Source organism: Psammomys obesus, unplaced genomic scaffold (genome assembly GCF_907164565.1).
Source record: "Psammomys obesus unplaced genomic scaffold, mPsaObe1.curated_primary_1811, whole genome shotgun sequence".
Classification (NCBI taxonomy): domain Eukaryota; kingdom Metazoa; phylum Chordata; class Mammalia; order Rodentia; family Muridae; genus Psammomys; species Psammomys obesus.
In genome coordinates this window covers 8,521,094-8,536,497 of record NW_026591918.1, presented here as the reverse complement: position 1 = coordinate 8,536,497, position 15,404 = coordinate 8,521,094, and the positions used below count along the sequence as shown (strand labels likewise).

Here is a 15,404-nt window from a genome sequence, read left to right as displayed (position 1 = left end):
GAAAAGCTTCATTAAGCTTAGAAATCCTATTTTATCTGTGACCTTTCGCCAAATGTCAACTGTATGAAATTGGTGTTGCCTGGTGCTAGCGCCAGGAGGTGAAGCATTTGAGGGCTCCATCATCCTTCCTGACTGAGCACAGATATACAACACAGGAGCAATCTGGACACTGGCAGGGACTTCCCACAACCATGAGTGGCCTGCCCCACAAGAAGAAAGCATTCAGTGCCATTTTTTTTTAATTTTTTAATTTTTTTTGTTTTTTTCAAGACAGGGTTTCTCTGTGTAGCCTTGGCTGTCCTGGGCTCACTTTGTGGACCAGGCTGGCCTCAAACTCACAGAGATCTGCCTGCCTCTGCCTCCGAGTGCTGGGGTTACAGGTGTGCGCCACCACGCCTGACTTCGTGCCATATTTTAAAAGTTATTTGTTTTCCTGATGTGTATGTGTGAACCTATGCCATGTGCCCAGTACCCACAGAAACCAGAAGAGGCTGGTGACCCCCTGTGTATGTATAGGGGACTGAAAACCAGCCAGCCAGGTGCTGGAAAGGCAGCAAACTGCGCTGCGGACCCACCTCTCAGCACCTTCCCCCGTCCGTGTTTATTTCAAGGTCTTATATAGCACAGGCTGGTTTCCCTCCTCCCTAGTGGTAGAACTATAGGTGTGTGTGTGCACACACACGTGTGTGTGTGTGTGTGTGTGTGTGTGTGTGTGTGTGTGTGTGCAACAAACATGTGCAGGTCAGAGGACAGCTTCAGGGACTTAGTTCTTTCCTCCATCCGTGTGGGTTCTAGGGTTCAAACTCAGGTCATCAGACTTGCTTGGTGGTAAGTTCCTCTACCTGCTGAGCCATCTCCCTGACCCTGAAATCCGTTTTCATCAACTTCACTTAGCACATTTATTTTTCTTTGTCATATGTATATATACATCTACACACATTTGTGCTGGGAATTAAATCCAGAGCTTTGAGCGTGCTAAACAAGCTATCTACCAATGAGCCACAAACCTAGCTCACTGCCAAGTTTTGATTCCCTAAATCCTGCTATTTGCCTCTGCCTTGTCTAATGTTTAATCTATGTTTGTGCAGCACAGAATCCACCAATGGTCTGAGGAAAGGGACAGGGAATCGAGAGCCCAGAGACCATGGACGGCGCCGTAGGACTTCGGGTGCTGCTGTGCGTGTGCCTGGTGTCCCTCCTCACTCTGTGGGCCATGCCTGCTTTGGGCTTGGCCACAGGCAGACCCAGGGGCAACGAGGTATGTGACTAAGCCCTTCAGCAGAGACAGATGCTGTGCCTGCACGGCAGGGCCCCTGGAGCTGCAGGAGATCCTACATCAGGGACCTGGGCCACCCCCGCCCACCCCATCATTTCTGCCTGAAGAAGTAGCCTCCAAGCAGCAGCAGGGTGGTGGAGGAGTTGCAAACACAGACCCCATTCCCACCCTTTAGAGAGTCACCACTCACACTCAGTCTTGATTTTGTTTTGCAGAAGCGACAGGCCGTGGACACAGTGAGTGAAAGTCTTGATAAGGGGTTCTGAGATGGGGTCCTTAGTGCAGGCCGGTTTCTCCCACTCCTGTATACTTCTGTCGGCGCCATAGGCAGGGGGCTCCCATCACCTGAAATGTGACATTGTCCACACCTCACCTCATGTCTCCAGGGAAGACAGGAGTCTTCTTGGGAGGTCTGGTATACTCTTCTGGAATCTGGGAACCTTGCTCTGCAGTGGGAAGGATCTCCCAATTTTGTTCTTTCTTTTCTTTTTCTTTTTCTTTTTAACTCCAGACAGTTGATGGTGTGTCCATCAGGAGCTTGAAAGTCAATTGTAAAGTCACCTCTCGCTTCGCCCACTATGTCATCACCAGCCAAGTGGTCAACAGTGCTGACGAAGCCAGGGAGGTGGCCTTTGATGTGGAAATCCCCAAGACAGCCTTCATCAGTGACTTCGCCATGTGTGTGCATGCCCTGCCTCACTCCTACGCTGTACTCCATTCTGTCTGTTCCCTCGTTCAGCCTGAGTCCAGAGTGGCCGGACCTCAGTTCTGGTCCTGGACAGCCCCAGCTTACAGGGACAGGAGGAAAGAGGTCCATCAGAGTCCTCAGCTCCCCCCCTACACACAGAAAAGTCGGGCTTCTGGCTGCTTGTTTGCAAAAGTTTTGACTTAGAGCAGAGCCAGCAGGTCCTGTCGCCTCTGGCACCAAGGATTTCCCATGAGCTCTCTGAGCAGTGGACAATAAAAGCAGCAGACAGTAGAGATCCGCTTTGCAAAGGAGTTATGTGGACAGGGTCTTCGGCCCAGCACACTGAATGCAAAGGGCAAGCGAGGCAGGGCCACCTGGGTGAAGGAGGGCCACCACCACTGAGGGCTCTTCCCTTTCATGCAGCACAGCAGATGGGAGCGCGTATGTTGGGGACATAAAGGACAAAGCGAGTGCGTGGAAGCAGTATCGGAAAGCGGCCATCTCAGGGGAGAGTGCCGGCCTTGTCAGGTACGTGCCAGGCTTCGGTAGCCAGGCCTCCAGGGCTGCCCTTCTGCCAGGCCGGCATGGAGCCAGGGGCATCTCCAGGAGGGTGGAAGCCTGAATAAACCCGTCTAATCTGGCATCTGTGGCAAGGCTGGGGCACACTTGGTCTTTATCTGTCTTGTGGAGAGGGAGGCATCATCCTTGAGCTTTGGCCTTGACTATCCAGTTGAGATAATCTTGGGGACAGCCTGAAAATAAGAGAAGCTGGTTCTGGGGAACATGCCGTAGGTGTCAAAGATGCATATGTCACCTTTGCTGCACACTGTCACCACATGTCCAGGGCCTCAGGCAGAAATATGGAGCAGTTCACCATCCACATCAACATTGGAGCCCGGAGCAAGGCCACATTTCAGCTCACCTATGAGGAGGTGCTAAAGCGGAGACTCATGCAGTATGACATCGTCATCAAAGTCAAGCCCAAGCAGCTGGTGCATCATTTTGAGGTAGTTTTCAGGTCCCTGGGCAGGACTCCTCTCCCCTCCTCTCTCTCTCACTTTCTCTCTCTGTGTCTCTGCCTTTCTGTGTGTCTCTGTCGCTTTCTCTGTCTCTGTCTCTGTCTCTCTCCCTCTCTCTCCATCTCTGTCTGCTTGTCACTCTGTCTTTCTCTCTGTGTGTGTCTTTGTCTCTGTCTCTCTAACCCCCCCCCCAAATCCCAGCACTGGTTCAGCCTTCTCCATGTATTACCCCAGGCCTGAAAACATAAGAGATAAGATTGACTCATCAGGGTGGGTTCCTTTGGGTTCTTCCTGGGCAGGAAGCTCCCTGAATTTCCCAGATTTCTCCTCATCCATGAACCCCCAGTTTACGTCTCTGCTAAATGCATTCCTGCATTTCCCAGGACTGCCACCATATTACAAAACAAAAACAAAAAGAAAACAAACAAACAAAACACTGAAGACCCAGTTATGTGTAAAGCAGCTTGAGGGGCCAAGTTGAAAAGTTCAGGCACACACATCTTTCAGTTGGTGTTTCTCTAAGGGCTTGGTGGGGGTTGCACACGGTAGGAAGGCAGGTCCACAGGACTCTTGGCTGAAACTGGTGCTAACCCAAATGGTCTTTAGTACAAAACTGGCTTCCATGGTGCAGATCGATGTGGACATCTTTGAGCCCCAGGGGATCAGCAAGCTGGATGCTCAGGCCTCCTTCCTCAGCAAGGAACTGGCTGCTCAAACCATCAAGAAGTCTTTCTCAGGGAAAAAGGTATGTGTAGTGGCAGGGGGCTGGGCCTCAGAGACTTCTCAGCTCATCCCACCCTTTATGAAACTTCCAGGCTGGGCACAGGATGGGGCAGAGTCACTAGGCTGTCATGATTAATTCTTAGCCAGACTTTCCATCAACTGTGGCAAAAACCTGAGAGGAACAGTTTCAAGGAAGAGGGAGTCATTTTGGCTCATGGCTTCTGAGGTCTCAATTCATGTGGCAGCTTGTGCCACTGTTTCTGGGACATGGTGAGGGAACATCATGGCAGAAATATGTGTAGGAATAGACTGCTCACCTTATGGAGAGAGAGAGAGAGACCCAAAGGCCATGGGAAGATAACTTTCAAAGGTACCCCCCAATGACCAAGTTCTAACCTAGCCTCACTTTTCTCGGTTCTACCACAGACCAGGAGTCTATTTTTCAGTTTTGTTCTGTTTTAGTGTTGCAGGATCTGATCAGGCAGCCTAGGCTGTCCTTAAACATACAATCCTCCTGGCTCACCCTACCATATACTGGGATTACACATGTGTCCCACCACTCTGGGTGGTCGGTTCACGTTCTGGACTAGTCCACGGATCATGATCCAGTCACTTCCCCAAAGTCCTTCCTCAGAGCACTGCTTGTATCAGGGACCAAGACTTCACTATATGAGTCTTTCAGCGAGCCAGCCCATACTGAACTATAACAGGCAGACGTATCCAGCTGGAATCTCAGACGTGTTCTACTCTCCTGTTTCTGAGAGCGCTTTGGCGAAGCCTGACACTGAGGTAGGAAAGAACTAGTCTCGCCACACTGGATGTCTCTTGACAACTTGTACCAGTTACCTTTTTGCCTACACTCTACCCTTGGAAGAGTATTCAGACTCATAAACCAACGTCAGGTGTTGTGTGGCTAGAACCCTTAGCTTTAGTTTTCTTGGAAACACAAATTTGGGAAGGTCTGTGATCTCTTCAGGGACTTTTCACTTGCCACCCATAATCCCCAGAAGCCCCCTTCTCGATCCATTATAGGTCCTGAAGGAATGTAGCACATGGGCAGACAGCCTAGCAAACACCCTGCCTCCCAACTGGCCTTAACTAAGGCCTCACATCCTTTGCACAGTGACTCCATAAGTCGCTGAAAATAGTGTCTTTTACAATTCATCAGGGTACCTTTTATTTTCATTATCTAACATTCTTATTAATAATTACCTTTTTGCATGCAAACATGCCACAGTATGTGTTTGGAGGTACAAGAACAGCTCTGCTGAATCAGTTCTCTTCTTCCACTTATCAGTGGGTTCAAAATCAGCATTCAAGCTTTTCAGCAAGCGTCTTGTCTGATTAACCACTCCCTAAACACAGAAAACCATTCAAAAGCCAGACACCTCCAAATGTTAGAGTGCGTGCTTGTTTTTGAGAGGGTCAGGGATGAGTCCCATGTCTAATGGTCATTGTCAAGTCTTTCTATTTTAAAAGATGAACAAATCTTATTATAACAAGCTAGTTAACCTTAAAAATCCTTTAAAGAAAATGTGGAAAGTACAGAAGTAGAGAAAGCGGTGAATCGCCTTTAGCTTCTATGAATGGTGATACCAACCCTTCTGTCTGCTCTCTGCTTTTTGCCAACCAATTGAGTGAGGTGAGGATTTTTTTTTTTCATGCACAGTATCGTAGTCCTACTTTTTGTTTTTAAAGACAGTATCCACTGGGTCACTATGTAGCCCAGACTGGCCTTGAACTGGAGATCAGCCACTTGAATGCTAGGATCATGGCATCAACGGCATCGCTATCATAACGGCTCAGAGCCTTAACTCCAGTTTGAGATGACCGGTATCTTTTACACTGTCATACTGCTACTTTCCTCTCCTGTGTTACACCCTAAATGCTGGTGGTTATCACAGAAATACCAACAATTCAGAAACACAAACGCAAAGGATCAGGACTTTTCGCTTACCACAGACAAGTTTACATGCTCAAAACCTAGATGAGTGGCCCCGTGGGCTCATTCCTATGCCTAGGTAAACACATCCGGGTGTACATGCACATTCACATACACCATGCAAACATGTACACACAGACCTTACGTTGTTTTGCAAACATCCTACTTGCAGCTCTGCAGACCCCTGGTGCCTCACACCTTTGCTTTCAGGGTCACGTGCTCTTCCGCCCCACTGTGAGCCAGCAACAGTCCTGCCCTGCATGCTCTACGTCCTTGCTGAACGGAGTCTTCAAGGTGACCTACGACGTCAATCGAGACAAGCTCTGTGACCTCCTGGTAAGCCTAAGGCTCCCGGCACAAGCCTTAGAGGGCAGGGAAAGGCACTAGCGAGAGAGGCTTCTCTGGCTCACTTCTGTTCCAGGTGGCCAACAACTACTTTACACATTTCTTCGCCCCAAAAAACCTGACCAACATGAGCAAGAACCTGGTTTTTGTGATTGACATCAGTGGCTCCATGGAAGGCCAGAAAGTGAGGCAGGTAAATGGCGGCCTTGAGCAGCTCACCCAGGAGGAGCTTTCCTGGCTTGCCCTCACCACATGAAGGTTTGGCTCCACAGCGTCTTGGGGCTTGTGTAGAAGGGCAGGCACAAGGAGTTGCAGCTGGAAACCCCTACTCTCCAATCAGCCAGTTTCCTCACTGTGCCACTGCAGGTGAGCACAGCTTTTCTCCTCAGTTTTGAAGCAGAGGGTCATGGAGTTTCCCATGGAGAAATGCCCAGTAGACAAAGCCTGTGCCCTGAAAATGCTGGGAGTGATAAATGATCTATGGGCTGGTACCTTAGAGCTGTCAGTGCTCTACCCAGTGGCCAGTGAAGCCATGGCTGCACAAGTCAGGTTCTAGAGAAACAGCTCTGGTAGGAGATGGGGGGGCATCTCTTTAATTACCCTCGATACACCCAAACTACTAGTCGCTTTTCACCTTCTCTGTGCCCCTCATACACTCCAAGTCCCAGCAGGATGCTGCTTTCTCAGGGATTATCTGACTCTCCTCTCTGCTCGTCCACTGTGGATTTCCACAGTGGCTACCTGGGTTCCAGGAAAGAGCTCTCCTTCTGCCATCCAGCAGAGATGTGCTTCCTCTGACTTCCTGTCCTTGCAGACCAAGGAAGCACTCCTTAAGATCCTGGGGGACATGAAGCCTGTGGACAACTTTGACTTGGTCCTCTTTGGGTCTCAAGTGCAATCATGGAAGGGCTCATTAGTACCCGCGTCTAAGGCCAATCTGCAAGCAGCTCAAGACTTTGTGCGACGATTTTCACTGGCTGGAGGTAAGGGACGGGGCCTCAGAACACCCTGGCATCACTTCCATTTCCTTGGAACATGAATGAACATTGGTCCTTTATAATATAATTATCTCATTTTTATCTTATATTATATTATGTTAATTTTTCTCCTTGATAGCCACAAACCTGAATGGAGGCCTGCTCCGAGGAATTGATATCTTAAACAAAGCTCAAGGAAGCCACGCAGAACTCAGCAGCCCAGCCTCAATTCTCATCATGTTGACAGATGGAGAGCCCACTGAGGGTGAGTGCCTCAGGGGCTTCCCTGGGAGGTGGTGATTTCCTCACTCCTAGACATGACCAAGCTGGTGCCGGAAATTCATCTGTTGGAGAGGCCACTGGGGCAGAAAGTCGAGTGCTGGTCTGAAAACTGTTCAGACCACAAAGTCTGTGGGAAAAGTTGGTGGGAGCTACAAGGTGTGCCTCTGTCCTGTGAGCTGGTAACAGCAATTGCTCCTGTATGAAGCTAGGATGCTTAGGGGCCTGAAGGATGGGTGGGACTTGTGGGTTAAGTTTCATAAGCCACTTATTCAGTACCTACTTCGTGCCAAGCCCAGGACAAGAGATACCAAGAGAATGACACATTTCTCTGCCCACAAGCTGACCTGGTGTAAGGAATCTCTAGCACAGACGCTAGGAGAGCAGGGTGCCACTGCACTGTGGAACCTCTGACAAGGGGCACCTGGCCCAGTGAGGCCTGGGAAGGCCTCTTGGAAGAAGTAAACCCTGAGCTGGAAGGAAGCGAAGGGAGCAGGAAGGGATCCTGGCGGGCCTGCCCAGTAAAGGGGATATGTGCAGAACGAGGCCACGTGAGAGGGAGAGGGCTGGCAGGGCCTCACAGGCCATGGCAAAGAGCCATGAGACAGTGTGGAACACACTCAGATCTGCCTGTGATGGTCCACATGGCTGGGCAGGGCCTTCAGTCAGCTGCTTCCGGCCGTTGCCCTGCGGTAGCCCCAGTTGTTAAGGGGGCCTGGAGTTGATCTGGGATGGGAACCTTGGCTCCTGGGAAGTGTTCTCCAAAGGCTTCTAGGGCCCTCCCAACACTGCCTGGATGTGTGGCTGCAGGAGAGACAGACCGTTCCCAGATCCTCAGGAATGTGCGGAACGCTATCCAGGGCCGGTTCCCACTCTACAACCTCGGCTTTGGCCACGACCTGGACTTCAACTTCCTGGAGGTCATGTCCATGGAGAACAACGGATGGGCCCAGAGAATTTATGAGGACCATGATGCCACCCAACAGCTACAGGTGTCCCCAATCCCTCCCACACAGCATCAGCAGCACGCCCTGGGGCTTTGGTGGCCATTTGCCTGTCAGCCTAGAGAAGACAGATATCCAGAGCTGAAATCAACTACATAACCCTAAGCAGTTACTTAACCCTCTTTGAGCCTAGACTCCTCCTCTAAAGCGGGATACCAACATTCCGCTTTGTTAGCAGACTTCCGCTCAGGTTCCTGGGGGCTCTGTCTGAGATGACACTCCCTACCCCGGCAGGGTTTCTACAATCAAGTAGCCAACCCCCTGCTGACAGACGTGGAGCTGCAGTACCCCCAGGATGCGGTCTTGGCTCTAACACAGCACCGACATAAACAGTACTACGACGGCTCGGAGATCGTGGTGGCTGGGCGCATTGCTGACCACAAACTGAGCACCTTTAAGGCTGATGTTCGGGCTCATGGGGTAAATGAGCTATGGGGGGGGGGAGTGTAGAAACTAGCCAGTGCCTAGACACTCCAAACTCACATGGTCTGTCCCCCACCCTGACCATCCCAAGAGCCTCTTGTTCCCCACAGTAGTGTCCTACTCCCCGGGGAGGACAAATATATCCAGGCCTGAGGACTGGACAGGCTGGAATGGAACCAACGTGGCATTAATTAGTGTAATCTCTTGGCCTATAAGGATGACTCAGTACTCCTAACATCATCTCCCCCACCACAAGCCCAGGCATGGGAGAATGGAGGCCTGCCTCTGCTTCCCACAAGGTCTCGCTCCTGGACACCCCCGTGTGCCAGGCCCAGCATCATGGTGTAGTGAATGCAGCTACATGTACGTCCTGGCGCACCCTCCAGGTCACAGTGAGGTTGATGGCTTAGGGCTCAGGCTGGAGGGGACAGGGGTCCTAGCCTGCTCTGTCAAGCTCTCTGGGTGGTACTTTCCCTACACCTCGGAGATGGCACTGCCCTTGAGAGTGCGTGTATGTGTTGGGGGTAACAAATGGGATAATCCATACAGAAGCCAGATGCAGGCCTTGGCACAAGGAACACACTGGGAAAGACTGTGCTGTAGCTGGGAACTCCGCCACATGCCTATGCTTCGGCAAGCTGACCAGGGCAGCTCAGCCGGAACTCTGCGACCCTCGGGAGAAGCGAACAGCAGAAACAGCAGGTGTTTGGTGGCCTCTGACAGAAAAAGAAACTCCATGAGGACAAAGCTGGGAATCCTGTCCCACTGAATCTTAGGCCTAGACCAAGCCTGGTTCACAAGAGGTGGTTAGCCAGCATCTGTGGAATGAATGAATGACAGCAGGCTCCAGAGCAGTGATGATACTGGAAGATGCAGAGAGTAGATGAGGGTGCTTGCCACGCCTTAGGCACCATCCAGAGCTTGTCCTGTCATGGCTTATGGCATTGCTCCCCTTTTAATGCTCAGGAGAGGCAAGAATTCAAGGCAACCTGCCTAGTGGATGAGGAAGAGATGAAGAAACTGCTCCGAGAGCGCGGCCACATGCTAGAGAATCATGTGGAGCGGCTCTGGGCCTACCTCACAATCCAGGAGCTGCTGGCTAAGCGGTAGGTCCCCACAGCCGCACTTCACGCTGGAGTCCCTGTTCCTCATAGACAGAGAAGGGCCGTTCTCAGCCTGCGGGTGGAGAAGGAAGCAAGTGTACTCCCCCCGGCCCCCCACTTTGCTCGGAGCTTACAGTGTGGGTCTTCCGTGTGGGTGGGGATTCTGAAAGCCCATTTGCCTCACTGAGCTCCCTCAGCGAAGGCCACCACTCGCTATGGGGCCGCTGTGTTTAGACACTCATTTATTCTTCACCATCTGTGGGCAGTTTCTTCATCACCTCTACTTAATGGGAGGGCAAAGCTCAGACAGGCAGGTTTCCATGATCTCATAGCAGGTAAGTGCCCTGAGTATCTCTCAGGCACACACCTCAGCCCTGCCATTTGAGAGGTCCCAGAGGCCACAGCCATTGTGCGGGGAGGGTGCTGTCAGTGTTCGACTGTTTGATGAACGAGTGAGAGAGTGAACAAACAGCAGGAAGCTGAGGGAGGGAATGCACACCCACCCGGCATCTAGAGGTCTTAGAGTCAAGCTTGTGTCTCTCGCAAAGGATGAAGACGGGAGGGGAGGAGAGAGCCAACCTGTCATCCCAGATCCTGAAGCTGTCACTGGACTACCAGTTCGTAACACCGCTGACCTCCATGACCATCAGAGGCCTGACGGACCAGGACGGGCTGGAGCCTATCATTGACAAGTCCCCAGAGGGTACAGGCCTAGAACATCTGCGGTCAGCGAGGTCTTGTTGCAAAAATCCTCCTGGGGCTAATTCTTTGCATTTCCCTTTCTTTCAGATGCTCAGCCCTTAGGTGAGCTTTCCGTCTGCTGGGTTAGCCCCTGGTTTCCAGCGGCTGGAAGGTGACACTTCCCTGCCCCCGGCTCCCTCCTGGGCTTCTGCCAAAGAAGCCCTTCTGCCTTCATGACGAGCTCAGGGATGCACCCTTCATGCTTCACGAGCCTTTGCCAGCTAGGCCCTTTCCCAGCCTTCCCTCAGGGTCTCCATAAAGTCCCTCTGCCCAGTGTGTGTCTGAGGAAGCGGGGGACACTCGGAAGGCCCCTCAACCTTAGCAGGGCTGAGCCTAGAGCAGTTCCTCTCTCGGCTTGAGGCACGCTTGTGGAGGGAGCTGCATGACCCGGAGGTGGGGGTGCGCGTCAGAGTAACACTGTTTTCCTTGCCTTCTGCAGAGATGGTGGGACCCAGAAGAAGTGAGTAGCAGCCATCTCGGGGACTCCCTTCCACCACTTATCCTGTGGGCCCGCCAGCTGAGCACTGAGCTCTGACCGAAACCCTGGTTATCACTGACCTAAGTCATCTCCTAGGACCAAACTTTTGTACCCATCCCCTGAGAGGCCCAGAGGGTGGGACGCTTTAGTGGCCCCGCTGTCTGTAGCCTCAGGCCAGCTGCAGGCCCAGCGGTGTGTGCACAGCTCTGGGAGGCTGGGCCGCCCCTTTTCTTAGAGCCATTCTTCTCACCCCCAGCATTCGTGCTGTCAGCCACACAGCCTCCTCCCACGGCCCGCAGTCTAATAGACTCAAAGTTGCCAAACCGCGTGACAGGAGGTAAGTCTTGAGAGGGTCTGAAGGGTTCCCCTCATGGTCCCCAGCAGACCGGCACACAATCAACGGACTACATGCTGTGTTCCTAGTGGACACCGATCCCCACTTCATCATCTATGTGCCCCAAAAAGAGGACAGCCTGTGCTTCAACATCAATGAGGAGCCTGGTGTGGTCCTGAGCCTGGTGCACGACCCCAACACAGGTATGGCAGGGAATGTGCCCTCTCCAGGTGCGGCAAGCGCCCGTGCTTCCGTACCTTCCGTAGTTAAACAGAAACTATTGGGGTAGCCTTCACTGCTTACTGCCTTGCTTACTGTCCACTTGACAGGCGCCTCTTGCCTTCCTCTACTCCACCTCCTTGACTAACGTTATGAGCATATGGCGCAGACAACACACAGGACCTATAGCCAGAGAAGCCTCATATGTTGCTGTTATTTTAGTGGTACCAATATGTTGCTGAATATTAAGGATATTGGACTAATAATTATTACAGTAGTATATCTTACCTGCTACCACAATCAATAAAAGACACAGACACCTACTAGATTTTAGAATAGCCTTATTTTACCTGGGGCAGGGTAGATATTAACCCTCTAAACTACCTTTACCTCCAAGCCCCATCCCAGGCTACCTCCCATCCATAATTCCATAAATACTTGCTTATTCTCCCATCTGGGCCCCTTCCCCATCCATGCCGGCATGTGCTTCTCCCAGGCTAACCCATGGCCACATGCTTCTTCCTTCTTCCTCTTCCTCTACTCTCTCCTTCCCAAGATCCTCTCCTGTCCACAAAGCCCAAGAACCTTAGCCACACCTACCACATTTGCCCTGCCCAGATGTGCCAGCTTTTTATTGGTCAAACAAGGATAAGTTTTTAGGCAAGGTTGCAAACATCATTTTGGGGTGACCGGTCGTAAAAGACAGCAAGCAGAGCTTGGGGAGCAAGTTAGTTGACAATCAAATACAAAGCACTGGGCTATGCTGTTACACTCACACTTAGTATAATGCTCAGGTCTTGCTCTCTTCCTATCGTTGGGCATTTGTTTGTTAAAAGGAGCCCTCATTTCTGTCTCATATCAAGGCCTGAACATCACACAGGTCTTGCTGCTCCTCACAAACATGGCTGCACACAGCCCCAAAGCACCTCTCTTGCAGGGTTATGGTAGGGAAGGCTTTCCCAACTCCCTCATCCTTCTCCTCATCCAGTCAGCCAACTGCATGTCTGCTGAGCACTAGGGGCGGGGATGCAGTAAGGACAGGGCTTTCTCTCTCTCTCTCCCTCTCTCTCTCTCTCTCTCTCTCTCTCTCTCTCTCGACAGCTTTGGCTGTCCTGGACTTTGCTTTGTAGACCAGACTGGGCTTGACCTCAGAGTGATCCCGGTCTCTGCCTCCCGGTGTGCTGGGGTTAAAGGCGTGCGCCATCATGACTGGTTGGGAGATCACTTTCTTAGACTGTCAGTTTTGGAGCATGAGACTCCATTAAGGTCAGTGAGGATGGGGCAGTTCAGGCTCTAGCAAATGCCTTTCCAGACCTCCTGTGAGCCTGTCCCAGTGTGAGAAGGAGGGTGCCCACCTCTGTCCTCAGGGGGCCAGAGCCCAGAAGAGAAAGTTAAGTGTATGCTATCTAGTAGGTACAGTGTGGGGTGGGAGGGAGGCATGGAGGAGTCACAGGTGGTCTTGGGAGCAGGACCTGACCGTGACATAGCCTGTGGCATGTGGGGACCTCCTGGGAAGGAAATGTGGCATGACTGGACAGCTCCTTACCCCACCACAGGCTTCTCCGTGAACGGGCAGCTCATTGGAAGCAAGGCCGGCAGCCCTGGGCAGCACGAGAGCACATACTTCGGGAGACTGGGGATCTCAAACCCTGCATCAGACTTTCAGCTGGAAGTGACCCCTCAGAACATCACACTAAACCCCAGCTCTGGCGGGCCCGTGTTCTCCTGGAAGGACCAGGCCGTGCTGCAGAAGGATGGGTAACGAGGACTGGCCTGGGCAGGAGGAAGGAGACACGCTGGGTCAAGGCCCAAAGCTCTACCAACTCTGCTGCCTGGGTCTTCAGAGGCCACATTTTCCATGCAGTGTGACCAACTGATGCCCAAAGGGCCTATGCAGATTTGGCCTGTCCCATTGGCTAGTTTTCTCCATCCTGGGCATGAGCTTTGGAACTGGAGCCTTGAATTCCACTCCCATCTTAATCAAGCAAACCGGCCCCAGGCTAGCACAAAGGCCACTCCTTCCCCGAAACCCTGCTACTTGCTTACTGCCCTGAATCTGAGTCCTCTGGTCTTCCTTTTGTTGGCACCTGTCATGTCTGTTCCTTCCTTTTACTCATTCATTTATTCAACCAACTCCTCGGGCCCCAGGAAGAGGTGTTCTGAGAGCATACGGAAGTTTCAGGCAGTGAGTGGGATTCTTGGGAGCGAGACTGAGATACCCAGTGATTTCTAGCTACCGGATGTTAGGAAGTTACTTAATCCCTCTGAACCTTGGTCCTTTCACGGGGTCAGAGCAAAAGTGAGTGACTGAGTTTACATAGAGGACTTGGCACAGGGTCTGGTACATTTTAAACCATACAGGACAGAGACATATGGGAGAGCACAAACAGCATGCAGACCTCTCAGAGTGAGGGCCACCGGGGAAGGTTGTAATATCTGAGTCCGAGAGGATGAAGGCTGCTAAATCCTCTTCTGCCTGGCCCTGCAGGGTGATGGTGACCATCAGCAAGAAGAGGAACCTGGTGCTGTCTGTGGATGAAGGGGCTACCTTTGAGATTGTCCTGCACAGAACGTGGAAGGGGAGTGCCGTCCACCAGGACTTTCTGGGTTTCTATGTGCTGGATAGCTTCCGGATGTCAGCCCGAACACAGGGCCTGCTGGGTATGTCAGACCAGGCAGGCAGACCTGTGCGTTAGTGCTCTGAGCCAATGTGTGCTCATGGGTGCCAGAGCACAGTGACAGGCCAGTCTCCAAGTTAATCATTTAAGACTTAGAGCTTCAGAGACTGGCTGTCTAGTGAGGGCCTTGTCCCTCTTAGAAATGGCGATCAAATGCAGAGTGAAACAAAATGAAAGCGAGGGGGAGAAACACCCAATTCACAGAAAGGTCAGAGGCCTCCAGGGACCCTGCAAAAGCGGCAGGCCGTGGGTCCCCAGACTTGTGCTATCCCAGCTCTCTATGAGGCTCTTGCTCCCCAGCCTTCTCTCTTCATCAGTAACCCTGGCCTTCTATGCATCTTTGCAGGGCAATTCTTCCACCCCCTGGACTTTGAAGTATTTGACCTCCGCCCAGGCTCTGACCCTGCCAAACCAGATGCCACGATGGTGGTGAAGAATCGGCAACTGACAGTTACCAGGTGAGTCGGTTGCTGTCCAGCGCTTCTGCTCTTGCCTACGCTTTGTCCCCTATTATGAGTCCCTGTCCTCCTGTTGTCATATGGGTGAGGGGGGCGTCCTGGGAGGTGCAGCTTTGCCAGGTCTAAAGAGGAACCCCAGCTATCTTGTCTGCTTCCAGGGGCCTGCAAAAAGACTACAGCAAGGACCCCAGACACGGGACACAAGTGTCTTGCTGGTTTGTCCACAACAATGGAGCAGGACTGATTGATGGAGTTCACACTGACTACATCGTCCCTGATATCCTCTGAGCCTTCGAGCTAGCGCATCAGTCCTTTCCTGGAGCCACATCTGAAGAGGGAGAGGAGCTTCAGATTAACTGTACCTTCCCGAGCATACTGGTCCCTTATGTCAAGACATCCTGTGCTTCATTAAAGAGAGGTTGTGCCCAGTGCAGAGTTGGCCGCCTTCGGGGAGAAAGGTAACAGGGGGATAGCTCATCAGACGTAGCGATGGGCACAGAACGCAGGGGTGGGAGGAAAGCCCACCAGCAGCAGCACTGATGGCGCCCTCTTCTCGGCCTGGCTCCAGACCTCCGAATCCCCTGGGATGCTTGGGCAGTGAGGCTCGTCCCCAACTAGCTGCTTCCTATGGGCAGACCCCTAATAGCTGGGAAACGGAGGCTAGGTGACCTGTTGAAAGTCCCCTCAACTTACAAATGGCAGACCTGGGTCCCCAAC

General features: G+C 52.1%; 1 protein-coding gene across 1 annotated transcript; it reads left to right on the top strand.

The window, feature by feature from the left end:
• The first annotated feature begins 1,099 nt into the window (after positions 1-1,099).
• Positions 1,100-15,115, top strand: Itih1 (inter-alpha-trypsin inhibitor heavy chain 1). Its single transcript, XM_055612379.1, has 22 exons — positions 1,100-1,258; positions 1,492-1,512; positions 1,788-1,954; positions 2,388-2,492; positions 2,809-2,971; positions 3,615-3,728; positions 5,859-5,984; positions 6,070-6,186; positions 6,808-6,976; positions 7,110-7,235; positions 8,060-8,241; positions 8,488-8,673; positions 9,643-9,782; positions 10,328-10,482; positions 10,569-10,583; positions 10,960-10,980; positions 11,255-11,335; positions 11,422-11,535; positions 13,108-13,309; positions 14,040-14,212; positions 14,576-14,687; positions 14,846-15,115. The coding sequence occupies exons 1-22, from the start codon at positions 1,145-1,147 to the stop codon at positions 14,973-14,975; spliced, it is 2,733 nt and encodes a 910-aa protein (XP_055468354.1). The 5' UTR covers positions 1,100-1,144; the 3' UTR covers positions 14,976-15,115.
• The last annotated feature ends 289 nt before the right edge of the window (positions 15,116-15,404 follow it).

Coding starts and splice junctions, on each gene's coding strand:
- Itih1 (XM_055612379.1), top strand. CDS start 1,145: ATGGACGGCGCCGTAGGACTTCGGGTGCTGCTGTGCGTGTGCCTGGTG. Junction 1,259..1,491: donor GCAGACCCAGGGGCAACGAG/GTATGTGACTAA, acceptor TTTGTTTTGCAG/AAGCGACAGGCCGTGGACAC. Junction 11,536..13,107: donor GGTGCACGACCCCAACACAG/GTATGGCAGGGA, acceptor ACCCCACCACAG/GCTTCTCCGTGAACGGGCAG.